This window comes from Anomalospiza imberbis, chromosome 16 (assembly GCF_031753505.1).
Source record: "Anomalospiza imberbis isolate Cuckoo-Finch-1a 21T00152 chromosome 16, ASM3175350v1, whole genome shotgun sequence".
Lineage (NCBI taxonomy): Eukaryota > Metazoa > Chordata > Aves > Passeriformes > Viduidae > Anomalospiza > Anomalospiza imberbis.
This window is the reverse complement of record NC_089696.1, coordinates 9,504,039-9,528,961: the sequence shown is the minus strand read 5'-3', so window position 1 is coordinate 9,528,961 and position 24,923 is coordinate 9,504,039. Positions and strand designations below refer to the sequence as shown.

Here is a 24,923-nt window from a genome sequence, read left to right as displayed (position 1 = left end):
TGGAGCTGCGCCATGCACCCAGGGACGGACGGGAGGGAGCAGCTGTGCCCGAGCCCGCTGCCACGTGGATGCCACGGAGCAGCACAGCCGCCTGCGCCGTACGTGTGGCACCGCCCGGGCACCCCCTCTGAAAGCCTAAAAAAAGTTCTAAATTCTAATTGTCCGTTGCAAAGCCGGAGCTCCCTGAGTTTGCAAAGTCAAAAGTCAGCGGTTTATGGCTGGAGGGTTGTTCTTTTGAGTGTAGCACAGGGACGTGCTCGGCAGTACTCAGTACACTTGTGCAAACGGGTGGTAGCACACCTCAGCTGCCGGTGCTCCACGAACGTGCCGCTGGAAGTCTCTGGCTGCATTTTGCCTGAAAGTCTGGTGAGTTTTCTTAAAGAGTTAATGTTATTTTCACCACTTAATTACAACTGAAGGGTTGTATTTTGAGAAAAAATTCCAGCTTCTCTATGGTAAAGCCACAAAGCCTTAATGCAGCTTGATTTAATTCTGTCCTTGTGGCAGCTCATTTAAATAGGATAGAGAAAATAAACCTGCTGGAGCCCTGCTGACAGCATCATTCAGCCCTTTCCCCTGGCACCTCCACAGCCTGTCCCTGCAGCACCCGGTGGTGCCAGCTCTCTTTCCAAGGAGCTACTGAAACGGAAGCCAGGGATGGTTTGGTTGGGGTTGGAAGTGTCTAAAAAAGGTCTGATATTCCAACCCCCTGCAGTGAACAGGTGTAGGAATATAAAAAGGTAAAAGACTTTAGAAAGTGCAAAAAGGCCCCAGAAAGTAGACATAAAGCTCAGAAAGGCTGGGAAATTTCAAAACCTTCTCATGGGAAGCTAGGAAGTTAAGAACCAAGTGAATACATTTATATTTATCATAAGGAACAAGAAAGAACAAGAACTTACTGATAGTTCAAGATGTGAAAAGTCCTAGATATATGCTTTGCAAAGATAGAAGTTTCAATCTTAAATAATGAATTATTGTGTATTGTTTGAGGTTCATAGAAGTCCTTTTGCTAATGTTAAACCCACGTGGGTCCTTTTCTTATTGGTTAAATGACTTAACACCTTTTCTTTTACGCTATTGGTTCAAAGAATATGTAGAAAAAGGCTTTGCATAAGCTGCCATCTTGTCTCTGCTCTGGATTTGCATGGATGTTGTTATTTCCCTGTGTCTCTTGCTTTTGTATGATAGGGACAGATAATAAATCCTAAGTCTGCAACCAGTCAGGGTCCATCCCGTTTGTGAGACACGGACCGATCCGGCAGAAACAGGGACATCTTCAACCAGATCAGGTAGCTCAGAGCCCTGTCCGACCTGACCTTGAATGTTTACAGGGATAAGGCATCCACCACCTCTTAGGGCAACCCGTGCCAGCCTTTCAGCACCCTCATTGTGAGAGGCTGCAGCACTGCACAGTCTTGCTAAAAAATTCATTCACTGTCTACAAGTACTGAGGAATAACAGCATACACATGTAATCATGAACAAACTCCTCTAGTGCTGCTGAAGTTCCACACCCTCAGTTCAGTGCCTTTCCAGGATGTGGGGTTTTTTAAGAACAGAGGGAGCTGACTGCAGAGCAGCAGAAGGGGTTCAGGGAGGAGAGAATTAGGCAGACCTGAAGTGGCTTCACACAGCACATCACCTGTAACCTGTTCAGGCAGAAAAGTTTTGGCAGAGTCAGTTTTAACAGTCTCCAAGCCTGTGTGTGCAGGAGGCTGCATGGAACACTCATTACAAACTGTTCCTTACTGTGTGGGCTGCTCAGTCCCACAGGCCCTTTTGCCCAGGCGGTGCAAGGTACTAACACCCCTCTGAAAAGTGCTCTTCTGCCCTGTCACAGCTGAGCTCAGCCTCTGTCCCTGAAATGTGTCTGTGCCAGGCCACAGGGACATTTCTCCTGAGCACCAAAGGAAGCCTGTGTACGCAAGATTACTCCCATTAGCCACGTGTGACACAGACAGGGGCTAAGAGCACAGGCTGTCCCTTGGGGGTGGCAGTTGGGTCACCAGATTTTTCATTTCACCTGTGCAACATCAGTTATAAGACAAGACTTTTTCCAAATTAAAAAATAACTAACGCAGAGGAGAACTCAAACTGTAACACAAGCTACCAGCCTCATTACCTTGTTGTCCTGGCACAGGAAATAGCAAGGACCCAACACTTGTATCGAACACTCCCAACTAAGGGCCAGGCCCAAGGGTTACAAAGCCCTGAGCTGTCCCCACACAGGAGTTAGGTCCATCAGCAGGAGTAACTGAGAGATACCCCTGGACTTAAACCTGAAAATACCCTGACTCACCCCTGGCAGCACTGCCCTGCATCCACCCTGAGAGGTTCAAATGAAATTCTGTCTGTCCAAATTCAGATAAGTCGTGACTTGACCCATCATAACTACACCTGGCTCTGTCAGCACTCATTCTGCTCTGAGTGAAATTATATCTGTGGGGAAGAGAATGAGATTCTAATCAGTCCCACAGACCAGTAATTAAGAAACAGGCAATATACTTATTTTCACTTTATAAGCTGTAAGAGTTTGCCGTCTCCATGGTTTCTGAAGAATGCTATTCTTACTTTGTTACATTTGCCAAACACTCCATCTCTGTGACAGCAGCTATATCTAAAAACTGCAAAGGCAGTAAAGCCAGAGCAGTGCCAAATTTCACCATTTTTCATCTTAGTGATTCTACAGCGCAGAGGCCCAGATGGTACTTTTTTGTTAGGAAATTCTGCTATTTCACAGTGCCTTTGCTAGAGGATAATTTCACATTGTTTAAACTACACAGGTATAAGAAGTTTCACCTGTCTAAATATAACAATAAAAAGGCAACACTAAGAGTTCCCTTTTTAACAGCTTGAAAGAGCCTGTATCAAACACATTATTCTGGCACAAAAAGGGAAATAAATCATAGCAAAATGACAGATGTTGTATCCCACCTCAAATCGTAGAGCCCAGGAATTTCCAGCCCATTCTCAGGACTAAATAAAAGTTAAAGGCATAGGGAGGCCTCTGTAGCACCCTGCAAATGAGCCTTCTTGTCCTTATATTTTATCCTCCATTGGCTACAGACACTACATGTGTAATCAAATGCAAATCAGAGAGCACATCAACAATTTTGTTTTCTGGAGGAAAACAGATTTTGTTGTTATATGTCTAATAATTTCCTCCCAGTTAGTTACTTCTGACTGTTGAAAGGAAATTAAATTGGGAATGGAATAATACAAACAACAGAGGATTTCTGGAAGTTTGCAATAGTAGGATCAAATTTTGGCAATTCATAAAGAAAAAAAAAAACCCAAAAGCAAATACCCACAAGCAATGAGTAACGCTCTACTGAGAAAAGTGACAAAAAGAACAATTTCATTTACTAGCCAGAGTGAACCCTCACAAAGTAAATGAGACGACTAAGTGATGCAGGCAAGCAATATTTGCTTGTCTGACATACAAACAAAGTCTTCCATCTCCTTGTCCTTACCCAAGAAATATTCCCACTGACATCTGGAAACAATGAACCCTGGTAAGTTCTGGCAGGCTGAGCCTCAGATTTATTTTCACATTTTTAAAAAATACAGATTTTTATTTTTTCATTGTGAATAGATTAAAAATACAGCATAAAGCAATATAATTACAAAATCTTTAAAATATACAGTTTTTCCCTTCAAAAGAATGTCACAGAGTAAGTTGCGTGTATTTCTGTAAACAATTTCCATTTTCATATTATTGACAGTCCTATTTATTGTATGGCTAAATCATCTGATACATCTTAGGACAGAAGGTGCTCTTCATCACCAAAAAGTAGTATTTGCAAATAAAAAATTAATTAATTTTGCACTGAGTTGTGTGCACATTTACATACCAGATCTACACAGAGCTGTCAGCAACTTTAGCAACTACTGAATTTAGCAAATTAAACTACACCAAAAAGTGTCAATAATTACACTCGACATCCTTTGCATGTACATTTTGGACACTTTCAATCTCCTCCCTACATGGTTAGTGGTGTTGTAACACATGCTTCCTTCTCAAGGAAAATCTCAAAGATTTGGCATCACCACCTTTTGAGGGAAACACAAATCCTTTTGTCCGATTTGTAGTCCCTCCACTGCACAGGTTCTGCACAAAACAGACTATTCAACTGTCTTCAGAGGTGAGGGGCTTCACCTTTCACTGACAGCTGATACTTTAATGCTATGAACTGAAATAGCAAAAAAGGCCACATCCCAGAGAGGCTTTAGGCATCTAAAGCAGAACTTTGGATAGGCACTGAAAACATTCATCTGAATTGTAGTCCTCTGGTTCTATTTCAGCATGTACAAAAAATAGTAGGTCCAAAAATCTGATCATTTTAGTACCTCACTACCTAAGACCAGCTGAGATCTAGAAATGAGACCATCCTCCACTAATGGGTGACGAGCTTCGCCCTGAGTCTCAAAACAACACAAAAGAGAAAGAGGCCATGGGCACTACTTTCCCACAACCCCTGCTACCTACAGCAAAAAGATGCTGCCCCGTGTTGCAAGGCTGCTCACAGCTACCACTGCCTGGTGGGGACAGCACCAGCCAGAAGCACAACATCCAAGGGTAACTTTCCCTTCCCTCCTAGAAAGGATTCAAATTCTCCCTTAACCACCAGGAGTTCACCTCTTTCAGACAGTGGCAGAAGTTACCGACATCACTCTTGGATAATGTCTAAACAGCAATTCAAGATCCACTTGCCATAAAAAAGTGAAAATGGGAGCATAATTTGATTCCAGTGACAGGCACTTGGAAAGGAAAGGAAGAACTGATTTCTGTTCCCTGAACAGTTTCTGCATTTTACAAGAAATTAATATTCCTTGGCTATGCATGTGAGAAATCCTGATCAATCCTGCATCATCTCATGGCCTGCTTAGCTTTACACCTGCTTTTAAGAGCTTGGCTGAAGTGGTGAGCATTACAGGCCATCCAGCACTTCACAGGGGCTGCCTCTTGTGCACATCAATTTACACCTAAGGAGACTGCCAGGCCAAGGAGGCAGAAGTTTCCACCTTAAATCTCCTGCAAAATGACTGTTAACCACAACCAAGGAACAGCTTCTGTACTATCCACATAGTACAGCACAGCAGCTTTAGAATAAAAGACTGGATTTGAAGAAATTTTACCTCTATGCAATGATAATTCAACCACCACCAGGTATTTGTCCTCCCCTCACTGATTAGGATTAGGCAAAGAGGACACAAATTCAAGTGTTTGGGGGTAATACTGTTTTCCCTTTCTAAACAGTACTGTTTTCCCTTTCTTCTCTAAACAGTATTTGCAGATAAAATACCATTTAAAATATACTTCAACCATGTAAATTGTTTTCTGTACATAGAAAAGGTGAATCAACATCTCCTAACCTCTTCAAACATCCATCTGGAAATGGTGGAAAATGTGTTCTCATCTTAAGTGAGATGATCTAACTTCACTGAGATTTGAGATGCCACTGTAAAACTAACTTCAAATTACCCATATATTACAAATCTTGCTACTGTACATCATTGGAAAAATATAAGATCAGTAGACTTTTATACAAATAAAATTTTATATGGTGTAAAATGTGAAAATGAGAGAAGTAGCTGGATGCCTCACTTCATCAAGAACATGAATGATTTTCTGCAATTTTGGTAATGAATAAAACATTCTACCCTGAATATCCTCACTGCCAATCTGAATCATCTTCCCTACCCCTCCCAAACTAAGGATTCCATCTGAAATTCATTTGAGAATAAGTGTCCAATAATGTCAGCAAAATAGAAAGGGACTACTTATTAACATCAGTAGCTGCATACATAAACTGTAAATTTATGTTCATGTGCAAATTTGGTGAGATACACCAAAAATGATGAAGAAATGCTGAGAATTTAGGAAAATGTTTTTCTGTATGTGGGGAGAAGAAGAAAAATGTAAAAAACAGGATATGTAAAACTTAAACAATAAGGTCTGGTTTTCTTTTGTCAAAAAAACTAGGCCCCTCAGTTCTAACAGTAAAAAAAGTACAAAAGGTTCAAGTGTGTGTGTATCACAACTTTGAAACACAAAAATGGCACCCTAAATACTGCTTACATTTAGATTTCTACCCTCAAAAAATTATAAAACTAAAATACGAATCAAAACCAACCTGGTAACATCACATAAAACATCTTTGTAGCTGCAAATGCAGCAAGTCTGTAACAAATTTATATACAAGCATTGCTTAATTTCAGTGTCATTCTTCCATCATTGCCCAAGCCTCTTCTGCTTTTTGGTAATACTGATTTGCCAGTCTGCCCTTCATGGCTTCCATGGCTGCTTCTGCTGCTTCTGTGTAAAGCTCACCTAGAGAGGAAACAGCATCAGTTATGTTGACAGAGTAAAGAAAGAATATGGCTTTAGCCTGAAGCAAATAAAGGACAAAGGGAGAAATTGAGGTCAAACTTCAGGGCTGGGTGTGTGGGTGTGTTTTAACAGTGTCAGAGTTACATCAGCTGGGAACCCAGCCTCTGCTCTTCAAGTTGAAAGTTATACAACTGGCTGCTGATGGCTCCCCAATGTATCTGGAAGGACTGCAAACAGGACCAGCCTGTAGGAGCCCCCAGGACAGACATCTAGCACGTAGGTTACACAGCAACTAAGAGAATGTTGTGTACGGCCTTGGGAGTCATGGATGTAGCTCGAACTACAAGCAGCAACCTGCAGCTCAGGGGAGCGACCCAGAAGAGCAACCTCAGAGGGAGTGAAGGTTGCCTGGCAGTGACTCAGTGTGCCACAGATTTGTCCTGGCACCACCCACTACCCTGTCACTGCCAAGATCTCTTCTTTTACTGTTACTAGCCTTGTTACACCGAGCATCATTAAATCTGAAGGTACTGACCCTCTCTATGTTTTGTAACAGCTGAAGCAAGAAATCTACTTTTGGGGTACATGCTGGGGGAGAAGGAATGGAAAAGAAAGATTATAGGTAACAGAAATAAAATGAGGCCTCACCTGATCTCTGTGGATCCTTATCCAGGTTGAACCCTCCCATCATTAACATCTCTGCTTCCCTGGCCAGGAGCAGATACCGGGGCTCATCCTGAGTGCCATCATATTCACCTCCCTCATCATAGTCAGTCATGTTCAGCGCGGCGTTGTACCAGTGAAGTGCCTCCTTCCAATCCTGGGCTCTGAAGTCAAAAATAATTTCTTAAGATGGTTCCCTTAGGAAACAAATGTACTCTGCATTGGAGATTCAGCATCCCATTTTGTACTGGCTTCTCGGAGCCTTGATGCTCCCCAGGAAAGCAAATGTTCTCATGGAGACTCACTAACTGCACAGCGGCATTAGGTCACCACAGCAAAATGAGGCTGGGGTCACTTTATGCAGGAATTACAGGAGAAAGTATCAGACTGAAGTGTTTTGCTGAACTCCAGAGTCTGAGCTTCATTCACAGTTGCATCGTTTGGGCATTTATATTTGTGAGAGTAACCAATTTAGAAAACAACCTGAAGTTGCAGAGTCTTGTTTCATAAATTCTTAGAATCAGTTATTTTACACACTGAGAATACTCAGTGAACTTCAATTGTAAGTTTAATGTTATTTGACAGTGGGAAATTTGAAGAGTATCACTGTTGTGTGAAACTGAAAACTCGAGTAAATAACAAAGACATGCCTAAAATACAAAAGCAGAAAAATCACTGCCCCAGCCTTGCCTCAGTGAAGTACCACCAAGTTAACTTACTCAGCCATGCACAGTACCTGTCTGCACCAAGATTTACACCTGTATCATATGCTCTTGCTACCAGAATCATGGAAGGCCGGTCTCCAGCTTCTGCTGCTCTCAGCAAGAAATTAAATCCTTTATTTCTGTTCTCCTTTGTATCCTAGTAAAGAAAACAAAAACCTTTAAAATGCATGCTTCTAAAACCATCCCTTTACCATTAAATGCAGTTTCTCAAAGTCAGCAAGTATTTAGTATGCCTGAAAAATTAGCACAGCCACAAGAAACAAAGCAGCTGAACAGTAAAGGTGGCTTCAAAAAGCTTCCCAAAGGCATGCAGTAATTTGCTGGCAAAACCAGAAAGAGGCAGCATTTTTTTGCTGTTTTGTCCAAATCCTTAATTACAAAGTAATCTGTTTTCTCTGAAGAGGCTACAGAACACCTAAGTACGGTTTTCATTTAATCCCCACTTCCTGCTATTCTTATGTTATTTTTACAATGGACCGCAAATCTGCTTTTTGGCATCTTCCATACCTCGAGAGTGACCTCGGAAAGAATGTGATGTGGCAGCTGAGAGCACATGAGACCTAACCCAACGATGGCTTCCAGCTCCCCGCAGTCTGCAGCATGCTCCAGGTGGAACAGGGCTGACTCCTGATCCCATTCCTTGTCCTTCTCACAGAAGCGCCCGGCTTCATGATAGCGAACCATGGCCAGGTGAACCTGGACACAATTGCACAGGAGAGACACAGCATGATGTAGGGATCTGATCCTTCAAAAGCCCTCTGCTCATATTTTACAAGGTCTTAGAGCTAAGTCCTGGAGTAAGAGGAGGCTCAGGGGAAACCTTAGCACTCTCTGCAATTATCTGAAAGGAGGTTCTGGCAAGATGGGGGTCAGCAACTTCTCCCAAGCAACTGGTGACAGGATGAGAGGACATAGCCTCAAGTTGCACCAGGGGAGATTCAGGCTGGACATCAAGAAGAATATCTTAATGGGAAGGGCTGTTAAACATTGGAATGGACTGCCCAGAGAAGTGGTGGAATCACTGTTCCAGAACGTGTTCAAGAAACAACTGGACACGGCACTTAGTGTTATGGTCTGGTTGACAAGGTGGCGGTTGGTCAGAGGTTGGACTTGATGATATTAGAGGTCTTTCCCAACCTAAAAGATTCTCTGAAAAACAGGCTTCTTCCCACATCAAAAGGTTTCCCAGGATGTTCAGTAAGATTTACATCATGTTTTAGGAGTGGGCTTAAGGCCATACATAACCCCAAACTTAATTCACATTTGCATTATCTGGAATAGTCTGGAGTAAAAAGGGTCAGTCCATGCTACCAGTTTTCAGGAGCTCAGCTTTGCCTATGTGCAAGGTATGTGGGTCAGGCACAGCACACCCATCCCACTGTATCCTCCCTGTGTGATGCCTCTGGAAATGCGGATTAACAACATCAGGATTCTTCCCAAAGGAGCCCAGATGTTGCAAGGCCAAAAGCAGATGGAATTCACGGGTTTCTGAACTCAAATGTTTCTTATACAACACGGGTAGGTGACAGAAAGCTATAGATGTGTTATTTTCAACTGCACAAATAAATGCAAGCAGGGCAACATTTCTATGTACGTAATAAATACAAGAGGTTTCTCATTGGATAAAACTGTATTAGCAGACCCATCCCACCTTTCCAAGGACTGACTTCCCAATTTTCTTTTCAAGTTCCAGTGCATTGAGCCTCTGAATTTCTTGGGCAACACAGGACGGTCTGTGGATGTGGACTCTGGAAGAGTTGTAAAGATTCCACTTCTCCACACTGATCTGAAATACAAAATACACTATTATTTATATTTAAAATTTAAATTCCCATCCATATGGATTACCATCCAAGAATCCAAGCCTCTATTAATATTGTTATGTAGTAGTAAATACTGTATTTTAAAACACAGCTTTCAAAAGTCATGTTAGTAGCTGAATAATTGGTTATTACTCTTCATTAAAGAAATTGAGTAAACCCCTCTATTTCTAATCCAAACATCATCACTTTGAAGAATCATCTCAAAGTTCTGAATCAGAAATTTATGAATTTCTGATTCAGAAATTCTGATCAGAAATTATGAATACACAAATAAGCACAGTGTGAATAGTCACACTGCAAGCACTGAAGTTATCCATGCACAAAAAAAATTAAACCCATACTTTTCTGGCCAGAATTTCAGTTTCCAACACTTTAAGTGCAGCTTGCATTCTAGAACTCTAGAAAAATGAAATGTAACCATGCAGAAGATTACAGGCAGATACATGCATTGGCATTTCTCAGGAGGAGCAACCCAAATGAAGAAATTTTTGAACATAATGGATTGGTGGGAAACAGTAGCTGAAAATAATCCTATCACAATTAATGCCTTTGCAGGTACACAGAGGAAACACAAAGGAAAGGCTACTGGCACAGAACTTCAGTCTGTTAAAGCTGTTTCAATTTTCTGAAACAGGAATATATAATAATTAAAATGAAATTCTGAAAATTGTATCTAAATAAATTATTAATTGTTGTCAAAGCTCTGTTTTTTCTTTCCTTTCACAGTAGTTATTTGTTTAAGCTTATATCCAAGACCAATTATCACAGAAGTTATATTTTGTAAAATCATACAAGGTCTGGTCTTTCCTAACTCAGGTGACAGGAGCTCTCTTCACTGTGTATCTGTTTCAAACACTTCAAGTTTTTAAGAAATCATACAGCTACATACAGGATAGAATTCCAAATGTAAAGTGAAAAAAGGAAATAAATTTAGTTAAGCAGAAAATAAATCCACAGAGCTGTAATTTTTTAAAGTGAGAAACCCATGCATAAACACTAATTTATGAGAGAGGTCAGCTACAGAGATGACAATTTGTTTCACAGTACTTCTTTCGCAAGAAAACAAAGACAAAACATAAAAGGAAATAACAGAGTGGTAAATTGATATTAATAAACATTTTCTGTAGCTGAAAAGGAAGGGAAACCAACATCTGGTTTAGTGATATGGTTAGGTGGCAGAGGAGTGGAACACAGGACAAGCAGAGCAGCAAACTCAGTCTGTGAACATTTCTGCTTTATTTACCCTTGCAGAGCTTCCCAAACTGTCTTCATCAGACTCCTGCTTCCGGTTGTTGTTTGAATGGCCCTACGTTAATGTAAAGATTTGCATCATTCAATATGCAGCAACTGATGTGTGCCAGTTATGCCTCAAGACTATTCCTACCCTGCAGAATTAATACTGACAAGGACCAAAACTGTTTCCATTGGATCATTCACTTTCAGTGACATCACAATATATTAAGACACATACCAAAATGACAAAGAACTTGGCGTACATGGGCTTTAATCCTGTAAGCTGGAGATGCCACGACAAATACCTTGCCAAAGGAGACGACAAAAGGAGTGGCATCTCTGGAAGCAGTATTCTCTTTTCTGTCTTCTAATTAAATATCTTGTTAAGATCTTCAGGTCAAAAAGCATTTATTTAAAAATTTGTATTTTAGAGGAGTAACCAACTAATCCCCAGGAATTCTGAAGTTCCATATTATTGTTTGACAACAACATTAAGTTCTGTAATATTTCAAGCCATACAAAGTAGAGAAGGTATCTGAAAGCAGATCATATTAATGGAATCCACATGACATGAAGATGGCTACATACCCTAAATGCAATATGTCATACTTAAGAAACACACAACAACATCTCATCAAATAAATTTGAAATTAAGCTACTCATTACAGATCATTTTTTTCCTGTAAGAGTGTCATTCCCAATATGAGTAACTTTGCAACATGGGGGAATTTCTTTGTTTCCTCTGTTTTCAAAGTCTAGATCAAGATCAGCTCTAGATCAGGCAGGATACATAAGAAGATTCTTCTACAAAAACAGCTTAAGTAGGAGCAGGCCCAACTCTGCTACACCAGTCAGGTTCTTACCCTCTCTCTATGATCCAGATCTTCTGTTTCACTTCTCTTTTCACTGGGATATCCACTGTCTCCACCATTTTCAAAATCCTACAGAAGTCAAGAACAGAACAGCATTAGCATTATACTTTGTAAGGACCTCAGCTTGATATTTCTCACAGGGCAAACAGTTTGCTCTTTCAATGAAAAATACTGGATGGTTAAACTGGATGAAAATGATTGTGCTACCTCTGTCAGAAGGAGCAGGACTTAATGATACATAAATTAGTCTAAGATTGTCTTCTCCCTTACATAGATTAAAACAAATCTAGTACTTTCATATTTTATCAAATCAAGAATCCACTAAATATAGTTTTCAGCTTCAGTGATAAACCACTGACAGCCCCTTGCAGTAAGGTCCAGCTCTGGAAAATGTCCATTGCAAACTTCCTGCACCTCCTCAGGCAAGGTTCTCTAACATTCCATGCTACCAGTATTTGCAGGGACCTAATCCATAGGGATTCTTTAGTTTTAATTCCACAGCAGCTGGGACAAGCACCCAAGACACAATATGCAGGCAGGGGAAAGGCACATGCTTTAACTACCTGTTAAAATTCACCAGATGCAAATAAATTTCTGCTGGCAAAATAATGAATACTAAAACATTAAGATAAAATGTTTTTCCTTTACTAGAAACACCAAATGCACAGAGGTAACATGATCTGCAACAAGAGAAATAGGCAGAGCACCTTTATATGCTTTTACTGAACAAAACCTTTGGGAAGGTCTATAAAGACACATTTTATTAGGCAACTGCAGCCTCATTTTCTGTTGGAAAGACCCTCACCCTTTTGTTGTCGAGGTGATCCAAGTTATCTACTTCACTGAACACAGGCCAGCCTAGGAGAAAAAAGTATTTGCTGTTACTATAAGGATAACATGCTTGAGGAAAAAGCTCTAGATAGCATAATTTTATTGCTTTTTTTTTTCACAAAAGCATTTGTGCATTAATTATCTACACAGAAGTACACTCAGTCTTATTTCTGCTCAAAGAAGAGCATTAGAAACAACTGCTCTGGACTAAATTAATGCTGTTCTGCTTAAAAAACAAAGTAAAACAAAACCTAAGTAAGACAAGTCCGATGTTCAGGAACCCCCGCTGAGGTGATTGAGGCTCACTCACTAAGCATGTCCACCTTGTGGCTGTGAGGGGTTGCAGAGGAGGGAGAGCAGGGCAGGGAGTCAAATGCCACATCACTCATGCTTTCATCCCCAGAGTTTTCAGACAGGCGGAAGAGCAGGGGGGGCCGGCTCCCGGACACCGTCCTCACCCGGCTGCTGCCGCACTTCTCCTCTGTGCCACGGAGAATTGTTTGAGCAGATTCCTTGGCAAATCAACGAGAAAGTCCTGTCAATAATCCTTCTGTGTATTCTAAGCATTCCATTCAAGCCAATGTGAATGTTTATTAGGAGTCCTCTATAAATGTACACATGTATACAGAAGTATTTGCTTTGAAAAGCTCTACACTGCAACAAAATATCAAGCCCAGACATTTTTACTGTCAGAGAGTTTTGTTTAGGACTGAGTTTCATTCCAAGTGTTACATCAAGTCCCACTGCTACCAAAATCAGCTGAAACTGAGATCAGCTTGCAACAAGCATCAAATCAGGTTTGTGAGATCCAAAACTTATAAATTATTTCAGCATTCTAAGATCTACTTGGTCCCAAAGAAACACTGGTTACAAGGTCCCTTGTTAATTAAAGCTACAGTTTAATTACACTTTTTCATCAAACACTTACAAGCAATTTTTTATTATAATCCAAGGCATCTTTCTCTTTGGATGAAAGATCAAATGGTGCAAGCCCCATGCTTTTGCAGATGTTGTTGCAGAAATGAGAATGAAAGAACAAGGCCATACCTCGAACACCTAAGGCATTAAAAAAAAGTTAAGAAAGGATTTACTCAAATTTTTTATTACAATTTACTTAGTAAAAGCTGAAAGTCCCAAAGCTTTTCCTAAAAAGCCAAGAGAGAAGATGCTTTGTAGCACACAGCCTAACCCACTTCCATTTCAACACCTGTAAGAGCTTTTCACTCTCTCTGCATGAGAGTAAAAGAAGTGAGAAAAATCTTGGAAAGCTATGTATGAACAAGATATAACACAAACCTAATCCAACTGCATCACTGAGAAACGTGCCTAAATTTGATCCTGCTTATAAAACTTGCAGCATCCTATGAACAACTTCATATATAGACACTTGGAACTTCAAAAATACACGGTGCCTATCTTTCTGCATTCAGCTATATCCATTCCTGCAACATGGCAAGGAAATCAAAGGCCATGATTATTGTTCTCACAATGTAGAAACTACTTAATTACACTACTTGTTTAGGAGTAGGCCAGAAGATATGAGCCAGCTTTCATTTTAAAACTGCCCTTATATGACAGATAACCTGTACAGGACTCCTTACAACAGGACTTCCCCAGCTGTTTGCAAGACCCTCAGAAATGTGTCAGCTCACCCAGTGCAGTGGCTACTCAGCAGAGCTGGGAAGAAAAGAGAAACGCCCTTTAGTGAAACAGAATCATTGATTTTTACCTAGGTTGCCATCTCCAAAATCTGTACCACTCTCTGTATGGATCTGAGGGTCTGTGTAAAGATCTCCAACTCCCTGGATATCAACAACAATGAGCTGGTGTCCTGAGCGCTCAAAGGTGAAGTGGCTGAAGGCCTGGAAGGAACCATAGAAGATGTCTGAGAACACTCTCCCTTCATCTACTGAAAACAGCAACACATATTCCCCTGTTATAAATCTGAAAAGAAGTCTGATAACCCTATCAGTGAAATATAACTGGTATAAACATTGTGATGAAAGCAGCAAGAGAGACCAAAAGCATGTTATATCCTGTCTCTCCAACCTGCTCCAACTCGCAGAGAGGCTAAAAAAGGCAGAGTGAAGAGCAGCAGTGTGCATGGGCAGGGGAAAGGAGATTGCCTAATTCCTCATTTTTGTACTAGAGATTATTTTCCACTACGGTCTTCACCTTAGGTAGTGGGGAGCTGGCTGGTAGAAAAGAAAAACAGTGGGCTCTGAAGCCAGTGCTGAATAACTTCTGTATAAACATTCTGGCTGTGCCTGTGAATCTGCAAGCTCTGCATCTCTGGGACACTGCTTCCTTCTGCCAACAAGTATTAGCTCTGGCACAGTTTGGAGAAAGAACCCATAAATAAATGTGAGCATCCCGACAAATTCTTCTTCCCCTTTGAGTGATTCCCCTGAGCAACTGCTCTGTGTCTGCATTTGTGTATCAAATAATGAAATGTGCATTTGTGCTCTTGAAAGAGCACATTTCAAGAATCAGGTATAAAAAGCCCTTCTCTTTAGAATAAAGTTGAGATATCAGGAATCTTCTGGGAAGGCCTCCAAAAAAGCGTTGCCAGGCCTGGGGGAGGTGACTGGTGGTGACAGACAAACATTTTAACTGCAGCAAATACCAGGGAACATTTTGTTCCCAACCTGTGAAAGCACAGCACTGATTCAGTGCACAAATGACAGCCCAGAACACAAATTCTCTGCTTACATTAAGCCTCATGACAAATACCTTAAAAACAGCAGAAAAAATGTAAAGAACAAAACTATCAAGGCCCAGTAAAATACCTGTTACACTGACCACTTTGCATTTTTCAATAATATTTTAAATTTATTTTACAAGATTCAAGAATCACTCAAAATCTGTCCTTGTGTTTCTGTATGCAATCTCAGATTCAGCTATTCAGAGGCTGCAGCTGGAAAAATCAACATTTTTATATGCAAATGGACTAGATTTATTTACATGAATTGGGTACCAGCCACCTCTTGTGTATTACGGGATGAACCAAACGACAATTCAGTACATAGTACATGAGAGATCTCTTCACTGCCTCAATTTGAAGAAGTTTGATACACTTTGATGCCTGAAATAATAATTAGAGTCAAAGGGCTTAAGGTTTCCGAAGAGTATTAGCCCTGTTCAACTCAACTGTAATCAACTGAAATCCAATAAAGAAGCACTCAGCACTTGAAAGAGCAGGCCCCAAGTAAGGGACAGGCAAACTGCAAATAGAGAAATTAATCTGGCACTGTACTGCAGAGCCTGCAGTTTCCTTTCTTGGCAGTAATGCACGACCTCTGGAGAGTGCCCAGGAATTCTCTGCAGAAGAGAATTAATGGAAAGCATGGAAAGCATTAAACAAAATGGAAAACATTAAACAAAGCCTCACTTGTGGAGTTAGACGAATGTTGTCGTCTCGCACAAATCCAGAATTTGAGTTGTATTTGATGTATTTGCCCTCAATGTAATGTTCCAGATGAAAGAGAGGCTTTCCAGGCCTGTTCTTCATTTCAATAATACAGGTCTGCACTATATCCACCTGGGGAGGGAAAGAAGATAAACAATGACTAACAGAATACTGCCTTCAGATCAAAGTGTATGTGAATCCTCCAGCTGTGAAAACTTTCCCAATGCAAGAATCTGAACAATTGCAAAGATCTTTCTGTTTAACAAGGGGGTGGGGGAAGAGTCATGTGCTTCTTGAGTTACTGGAAGAATTCCATACATTAAAAGCAGTCACTTCAAAACAGCTCACTTCTGCAACAAACCCCTCTGAAAAAAATTCTTAGCAAGTGCTGGCTTTCTATTTTATTTTGTGGGTACCTCTGCAAAGAATCTGCACCCAGAGAACAAAACATACAGTCACTACTGCACAACTGGAAGAAATGCCTTTTCAGAGAAGGGCTGAGGGTATCTACTGTTCAGGTACCTCTGTATCCTGCCTCACCTTCTCCCTCTGTCCCATACACATTCCTAAAGCAGAAACCATCACAACTCTCACTCCACTTATATATTTTCTCCAACATGGCATTTAAAGCTTCTAGATTTGTAGATTTCTCTCTGCATGTTCCACTGTAGACCTCACATTGCCATTATGAGCCAAGGTAGTCATTAACTAACCCTTATAAGGGAGGCAATGCGAATACCCCACATATCAAAACCACTCATTTTGGCCATTAAAATTGCCAAGGCTTCCAGGAGGTTTCCAGCTCTTCTCAAAAAAATCAATGTTTGGATGGATGTAGAAGATTTAAGATTTAAGCATCTAGCTTCCTGGAGCAATAACAGTTAAGTGCTTGCTGAGACTGCTGCTGGCAATAAATTCTGTGACTTCTCTGGTCATCACAAAAGCAGCTGGGCACACATCAAAGAAAGCAATACAAAAATCATTTTATTTTGATTTTCAGTCAACAGCTAAGGACAGTCAGACATTTACAAACACACAGCCACTAGTGCTGGAAATATAAAGCAATTTCTGTATTTACTCCACTCAAAATCAGCTATCATTAAAAAAAAAAAACTACAGAAGGGCAAAAGAACCTATTCAAAGCATTTAAATGTGATGGAATGTGACTGAATAATTAATTCCCTCTAAATTATGTCTGAAAACTAACCCAACAGAAGAACAATATTGCATTTCTGCTTATCAAGATCTTTGAATGCACCTGTTTTGGTGGCTTGTGTCGGTTGTACTCTTCTCCCCAGAGTTTTGCTTCCATCTGCAGTCGAACATCCTCAAAATAAACATCCCTGCTCACACTCTCTATGTATTGCTTGGCAACATAATTATAGGCACCTTTCCAGTTCTGAGTGTGTAAGAAGTTGGACAGCTTTTTTCTGAAAGATAAATCAATTGTTGGTGAAAGGAAACCCAAGGATTTTAATTCAGTCTTTCCCATTTCCTTGCCTGCATGGATAGAGCCAGGCTCCAAGATGAACATTAGCCTCAGTCATATGCCAGGTATTCCAGCTGAAATGTGAAGCACAGGAAAGGGACAAGGGAAAATGTAACATCCCATGGGAATGGCTGAGATGTGCCAAACTGTTTGGTTTAGCTGCAGCTACTTGTGCTCTAAACTTTCTCCTTTTCTCAATCCCTTTCCCTTCCTGTTCCTCTCAAACCTGAAATATAAAGGGTTGGTGCCTTGTCAACAAGCTGTTCTAATGTCAACAATTATTTTCTGCAGAAATTAAAAGGGAGTGGCCTTTCAAACATGAACCAAGAAACCTCTCCTGGGATAAAAGCAATCTGCTGCTTCTCAACACACAGCAGTGACTGCTCAGTAACCCACGTACTCCCAGAAGGAAAACTGCACCTTGACAGTTCTCCTGATGCAGCTTTTCCCTTTTGTTGATGTGCAAATCTTTCATCCACAGATCCCTCCAAGGCAGGGGGGCTGGGGCAGGGGAGGTGGTAGCGTGTAGCATGGGAAAACTTTGATAAGAAAGGATCTGCTGGCTGCCAACAAATGCATTAAGCAGGTGCTTTAATTAGTAGCAACACTCAAACTCTCAACCCTTCCCCCTTCTTCTTTTTCCTCTCCCTGCCAAGAACTTGATGCAGACATCTTGGTACAGGGGACACTCTACAGGCAAAGTAACTTCATGCTGCCTGTCCTCCTGCAGGGATGGGCACACACAGTCACAGCAACAGAGGCCTTGGAAAGAATGAACAAGGAAATGAGGCAAGAATTTCAGCCAGATCCCAAACCTTCCCAGATCTTCAAGGAACACACTCCTCTGCATAAAACAAGCCAGCTCATGTTTTTCTGAAGTCAATATCCTCACATTGGTTCATTGGGCCATGGGGAGCTAATGCTGTCACTGTGTTAACGAAAACCTTACAGAGTTACAAAAATCTAGGCGAGAGCTCCAGATGGGAAATATCCCTGTACCACTGACACATATGGGAAACCCAGCAGTATGAAGCTGACATTCAAGTTATGCTTTTTTAGTACTAGAGGTTAACGCAAAACTGCCAACAAATTTCTGTTTATGGCATTACTCAAAATATTGTGTAATGGAGAGTTTGGTAAGTAACACGGACTAAAAGCAATGTCAGCAGGCTGAGATTTGTTACTTCCTAGGCTTCATTCACTACTGTATCCAGCAGGCTTTGCAGGAACAGAGCCACCAGCATGAACTGATACTGAAATGCCAATGCCAAACTGGAGCACTGTGGGGTTACTTTTCTTCCTTTTTGCTCAAGTTCAAAACATCATATTTCCATCTTTTAGGAGTGTCTATCTTTCTAGAGCTGAAACCACACATGAAGTGCAATTTCTCTGGATTCCACATATGGGAAGATGGGGGAATGTTTTTAAACACACACTCCCCAACATTTTCCAGGGAACATTTATCTCCAGAGCCTGGAAGGGGTGGGGTAATCTCTTAGCACACACCAATTTATAGCTGGATGCTGATCCTCACAATAACATTCGATAACACTCTCCAAGGAAGGAAGTTTGTCCTCAGTCTTCCCCCATACTTTATCTTTCTGGGAAGCACAACTGTTAGTGTTCAAGTTCTGCCTTACTTAGAACATGATGTGTGAACTTAGAACATGTTATATGTGATCCAAAGCAAACTCTAGGAGGATAACCTTCTTCACCAATGGAGGCTCTTCCAGTTGAGACTGCATCATCCAAATATTCTTTCTCTTTTCTCTGCCTAACTGTAGGCCTCAAGTTGGTCTCCAGGCTGCACACACCTATGACCACATATTAACTTTTAAGATATTTTAGCACACCAGGAACACAGAAATTAAGTGGCTGTTACTATACTTTCATGAATATTTTGCCTCCCAACAACAGTTGAAGTACAACATTCAGAGAACATTCTCCTTTCTGAACCCCGCTCCCTGCAGGTAGAGTCACACAAACTGGGATAAACCCCTCATCAAAATCTTTTAGAAAGGAGTCAAGCTTTACACAATTTCAACTACATCTAAGTGAAATTCCAGTCACCACAGAAAAAAATACTGCAAGGAGGCCAACAAAGATGAAGTGGACAGATACTCACGTTCTGAAACACTCTCGCATTGCTCCACGGCCAAAAGGCTGGGAAAAAGAAAAAAACCAAAAACTCAGCATTACCATTTCCACAAAGTTGATTTCTAACCAGTAAGAAACACAACCATGACTTCCCCTTTATACCATGCAGAAAGCAGTTTTCAAACGGGCTCTATAGAAATATTTCCTCAAGGAAAAGTGAAAACCCCTGGTAGCGTAAGCAGGTATCTGGGGAAAAGGCATTTGGATAAAATCCCCCTACCAGTATTCCATGGAGAAGAAATGGCATGTATTTTAAATAAGCTCTTTAAATTCTCTCCCCAGCTGGGAGTCAGCTCTGACTGCCTAAGGAAGCTTCACAGACTTCATGCTCTCTGCATTTAGGCTTCCATAGAGGATGTGCCAAAGAGAGCATCATCTCTCCCCAGATGCCAGATACTCAGCCAGCAGCACAGAGCAAGGCAACCCCAACACACAACCAACCCCAGGACTTAACTGGGAAATGACAGTGCCTTCTACCCTCACATACAGAAAAATAAGTTGGTTTTCATTCTAACAACAGAAATTATTTGGGAGGACACAAAATAGTAGGACTACTGCCAGGCAGGAAAATTATGCCAGAAGGAAATGGGAGGGGTGACATGGAAGGGAAATCACTGGGAATGGAACAAATGCCTCATGTTGCTCACAGGGAAGGTCTGACTCCATTTACTACTCTATTCTGGAGAGAAGGATACAAAGAGAAAGAGGCAGGTGAAAAGAATTACACTGAGACTTCAAAATTTCTATAAGAAAAACATCTTGATGCCACTATTCAGGAACAGAAAGAAAATTACAAACTTGCTGTTAGTAAACATGAAGGACAGTGTGATCTTACTTGAGAAGCCATCTTAATAAGGACTCCATCTTCAACCCAGTCGCCAGTAACTGCATTGTACCTGCAAAATCAGGAGATATGTCTCATAAGAATGCAAAGGGAACCCAAATCCTCCCATTTCCAGCACCTATCCTTCCTTCTCTGTAACTGACTCTGGAAAGTGCTGCTGCCACTCCCACATAAAAGCTTCCAGTCTTCCCACTACCCTCTGGCCCTCCTCATTTTGGGCAGGCAAGGAGAAACACATTTAGCTCTTTGAAGAGACTCTAAACCTTCCTGTCAATGAGCAGATTCTAAAGCAGAATTTGAACTTCTGTAACACTACAAATGAGACTTCATCTGCTTTGAAGTTAAACCTCCTCTGTGATGCCTGGGCAGCACACTGGGGGCAGAAACAGCCTCACCAAGCTCTACACACTGAACAGGTTGCCTCCCCCCAGTCCTGAGCTTGCATAAGCCTGGTTCTGGCTGGGTATTTGCCTTGGGGCTCTCGAGAATGTGAGCAGCAAGCACCAGCTGTGAGACGCAGTGGGGCCAGGAACTGCCCAACACTGCACTGAGGGAGGAGCGAGACCCTGCACAACCCTGTGATAACACAAAGAGTAGACTGTGGTTTCTCCCCACCCCTTTAACTCCCAACACAGTGAAAGCCAAATTGGGAACCACAGCAGCTGAGTCATCAACACATGATTGTTTCCAGCCTGGTTTCCCCAACCTGCACAGAGTAATTCATGCATGCAGATACATAATATAGAAGTGAGAATATGGGGTATCACCCCAGTTTGCAGCAAATAAACAGGTAAAAACAGCACTATCAGAGCCATCTCTTTTTAACAGGATATTGAGTAGCCCTAAATTAAATTATCACTTATTTGTATTTTAAAATATGCAAACTATTTCAGGACTGTGTGGCTGACCAGGGACAGATGCAGTCTATGGGGAAGAGCAGCACTGCATGACTGGTATGGGATTGGAAGGGAGGCCTCCCCAAACACTGATGCTAAGTGGTGATTAACTGGCCTCTAACCCCTAACCCTTCCTCTTAGAAACCTGTGTCAATAGAGTAAATATTTTGGCAAAGCTTGTCTTGAAGCACTGAAACCAGTTTCAGGGCCAAACTCCTTTTTAGCACGTAGACCACACTGAGCTATTCTGGGCTTTATAAGGATTTTATAAGGATTTAATGTTGCCACATGCAACAATAGTGCATGGACTAGCAAAACTGAAACTGCTATTTTGGGAAAGTCGTGGAGGGCTATGTTGCTTTCTTTCCCAAACTATATAAACTAAGTATGCTCCCTCTTAGTTGGGATTAATTTCCTTATTAGATTACATTTATGGCATTAACAAATCAACCAGAAAATACTTTTCAGCCTTGTTTCCTGTCTACACAGTGAAAGTTCTAGATATTGCTTACGTGGGAGAGAAAATGTGACAATGGTTTGCTGAAAGGTTTATTTTTTGATGATGTGCAGTATTTACATATTCCTGGGAGACTGAGTTAAGAGCCACTCACTTTGGGCATTATGAAAGCTGTTCAGCCATATATTCTGCACTACACAAACTCAGCCCTTGCACAAAGCAGCAGTCCTACTGAATATCAGCACCCAAAGCAGGAAAACCCACGGACCTGTAACGAGTGGCATGCTCCGTCTCAATGTCCTCCAGGTGAAATTCTGCCCAGGGATCAGGCATGTGCTTGGCTTTCTCAATAGCATGTTTCCAGGTTTCCTGAAGAAGTTACAGATTGGCACTTTATTTATAATCAGCAGCATCTCACAAAACCAGCACTTTCTAGAGCACATCAGGATCTCAATGCTATGGAGATGTGCAAATACACAAGCCCCCAAAGCACTATTTAGAGCAGGGACCAAGTAGTACCAAAGACCACTCTGACCTTTTTTTAATTTCAATTATAATGAAACACAGCTCAGATATATAAAGCATAGATTTCAGTTCAATTTGCATCACTGTAAAGTTACTGAGAACAGAATCTGGCACAGTATATACCAGATACAATTGAGAACACCTGTGGTAATTTGCAGGTATCTCTAACATGTTCTGCAAATGGCAATAAGGCACACCCAGATGATATTACTTCACCTTTTCTGTTTTGATTTTTAGCTTTTCATATGTAGCAGCATATGCTGGTTTTGCATGCATAAGAGTAAGTATAAAAAAGTCCATTAAAGATACAATTAATATGGATAAAGTAAGAAATTCTGTGAACCCCAGGGTCCCAGACTGTGCTCAGCATGAGAGAAGAAATTAGAATGTTGTAAAAATTGATTATTATAACAATTCCAGACAAGTAGCTATTTCAATGTTCACCAAGTCAAGAGTAAAATATCAAAGGAATTTTCTGGAGTACAAACAGTCTCTCTCTAGCAGCCAGTTTGGATGCTTTACTCTTAACATTTTGTTCTCTCTCTCACATTGTATATTTCCAAGAAAACTGGAGATATGATCCTGTGATGTGCCAAATGCCTTCTGCAAAGTGAGCAGGAGAAAAAGCACTCTGCACCCTGCCAATAAAGAAGTATTGAGCTCTAAGATACTATTACTGCCTCTCTGACTGAACTCCTAGTGTGCAGAAACAGTAAATTTTAAAATTTTGTGATTATTTTGTTTTTTATCTTCAGGAATTAAAATCAGTCCTTTTCTATTAAAAAAATACACTATAAATTTGTGTCAGCAATGGCATCAAGGAAGTTTTTGAAGCAGCTAAGCTTTAAATGTTTGTGTTTATTTTGAATTTCAGCTTTAACTATGCATACCTTGCAAATGATTTAAATGCTCCTCTTTCTGACAATAACACAAAATGAAAACAATACTACATTAAATAAAACTACTCTAAAGGACATGTTGAGAAAGATTTCCTACATTTCATAAGAAAATGAAGTTGCCTCAGGTCATGCAATGACAGCTCATATGGACCTGAAAATTTCCATACTTACATACCTATGACAGAAATAAGGAGAGACAGCAACAAGAACTGCTTGGTTGATCAGCTGTATCAAATCATTCTTGAGTAGATTCCCTCTTCAAAAGGTGATTTGTGTTCATGTTAGATGATAATTTAAATTAAGTTAATTACTTGTGCTTGATCACTTGAGGTGCTTTGTACAAAAGCTGTATCCTAATCTTCAAAGACTAGTTGGATTTCATGGAAATGGTGGTAACAGTGCAATTTTTCTCCTGCTGGAGGCATATGGCAGCCACACAGTGAAATTTCAGGGCAGAGAACAAAGGATGGATATTATTCCATTTAACAGGTACCTCTTTCAGTTTTGACTTGATGACTCTTATGGGCTGAGGCAATCAGTCCTCCCAAACAATAAAATAATGAACAAAAAAATTCCATAAAAGGAAAAAAAAACAATAAAACCAAACCAAAAAACCATAATGCATCTATTAGATATGCTGTTGACATTTTCTTTTTAACCTACCCGACCATGGTCAACCACAGAGCCATGCTTAGAACGATGTTGTGTGTCATTCTAAAGGATCCATGAGAGACATGAAAGTAGGAAAATACATGTGATAAGACAATGATTGACAAAGAGTCTTGGTTCTCTTTGTTAGTAAAAAAACCCCAAAAAACTTCCAGTTAAAAGCCACTCTTCAATTTATATTCCAAATTTAAGTTCATTCTTAGAACACCTGCAAAGAAACCTATTGAGGTAAGCTGGTAATTTTTTTATTGGCAAGTATTTATTAAAAGGGTTTTGCCTGTTAACTAGCTAATTAAATATTGCTGAGTCCTGTTTAAAGCAGAGAGTTAACTTCTCTATCTGGTTCTGCCTTTCATTACCAATGGCCTCACTGCCTTGCTTTAGCTTTGAGGTCTGACAGGCAGACTCTCCTAGGCCAGGCTGTGGGGTTTAGGATGTCACCAGCCCTGGCTGTCTGCTTCACTGTGCTGGAAATCACCATTCCTGCAGCTTAAACAGGAGATGGAGACTGGCTTGCTCCACATCGCAACATAAAGCAATTTATCTGTGAAAGGACCTATAATTCCAAACAAGATATTATAGAGACCAAAACATGGGAACAAACATTCTGCAGAAGCAAAATGACAGCTCAGGAAGGAGGAAATAATTGCAATTTCTGAAGTCCTTATCAGTTTTATCTCATACCACATGACTCAGAAATTGCACTGCAGACCCAGAGGCAAGAGTTTAGTACATGTTAAAATGTACACACAAATGAAGACTAAGCTCCCTATCAGGTCTTAACTTGCTTAGTTTAACATACACCAACATCTGTCCCATTTCTATCCTATGCTTTTGCTCCTCACCTTCCTTAGGCATATGTACCTTTTAATGTTTCTATTAACTAGCTTTGGCAAAACGTTCCTGCAGACAAGCCAGCTTCACTTTCAGTGTGTTACTCACTATGTTACCTGACTGAAATAAAACCCAGTATTTTTTCCACATTAAAGCATGCATTAGGCACAACCGAGATTTTAGAGTATCTATTAAATAAATGTTAATATCTATATTAAGAAATGTGTTAATAAAACACATTAAATATAGGAAAATCTAAGAGAC

The 24,923-nt window shown here is 40.7% G+C and overlaps 1 protein-coding gene across 5 annotated transcripts in view; it reads right to left on the bottom strand.

The window, feature by feature from the left end:
* Positions 1–3,515: 3,515 nt before the first annotated feature.
* Positions 3,516–24,923, bottom strand: part of EEF2K (eukaryotic elongation factor 2 kinase) — a 29,928-nt gene continuing 8,520 nt past the window's right edge. For 3 of the 5 annotated variants that reach the window (XM_068206947.1, XM_068206945.1, XM_068206946.1), the window contains 17 exons: positions 23,820–23,870; positions 22,001–22,101; positions 20,371–20,431; positions 19,504–19,541; positions 17,148–17,319; positions 15,872–16,021; positions 14,210–14,342; positions 13,409–13,536; positions 12,791–12,992; positions 12,455–12,507; positions 11,641–11,718; positions 10,788–10,850; positions 9,373–9,507; positions 8,229–8,417; positions 7,733–7,857; positions 6,982–7,160; positions 3,516–6,333 (listed from right to left, as the gene is read on the bottom strand). In XM_068206947.1, coding sequence (XP_068063048.1) covers positions 6,224–6,333; positions 6,982–7,160; positions 7,733–7,857; positions 8,229–8,417; positions 9,373–9,507; positions 10,788–10,850; positions 11,641–11,718; positions 12,455–12,507; positions 12,791–12,992; positions 13,409–13,536; positions 14,210–14,342; positions 15,872–16,021; positions 17,148–17,319; positions 19,504–19,541; positions 20,371–20,431; positions 22,001–22,101; positions 23,820–23,870 — 1,968 coding nt within the window. In that variant the 3' untranslated portion in view covers positions 3,516–6,223. The remainder of the gene's footprint in view (positions 6,334–6,981; positions 7,161–7,732; positions 7,858–8,228; positions 8,418–9,372; positions 9,508–10,787; positions 10,851–11,640; positions 11,719–12,454; positions 12,508–12,790; positions 12,993–13,408; positions 13,537–14,209; positions 14,343–15,871; positions 16,022–17,147; positions 17,320–19,503; positions 19,542–20,370; positions 20,432–22,000; positions 22,102–23,819; positions 23,871–24,923) is intronic. The other 2 variants (XM_068206950.1, XM_068206949.1) reach the window with 2 other exon arrangements.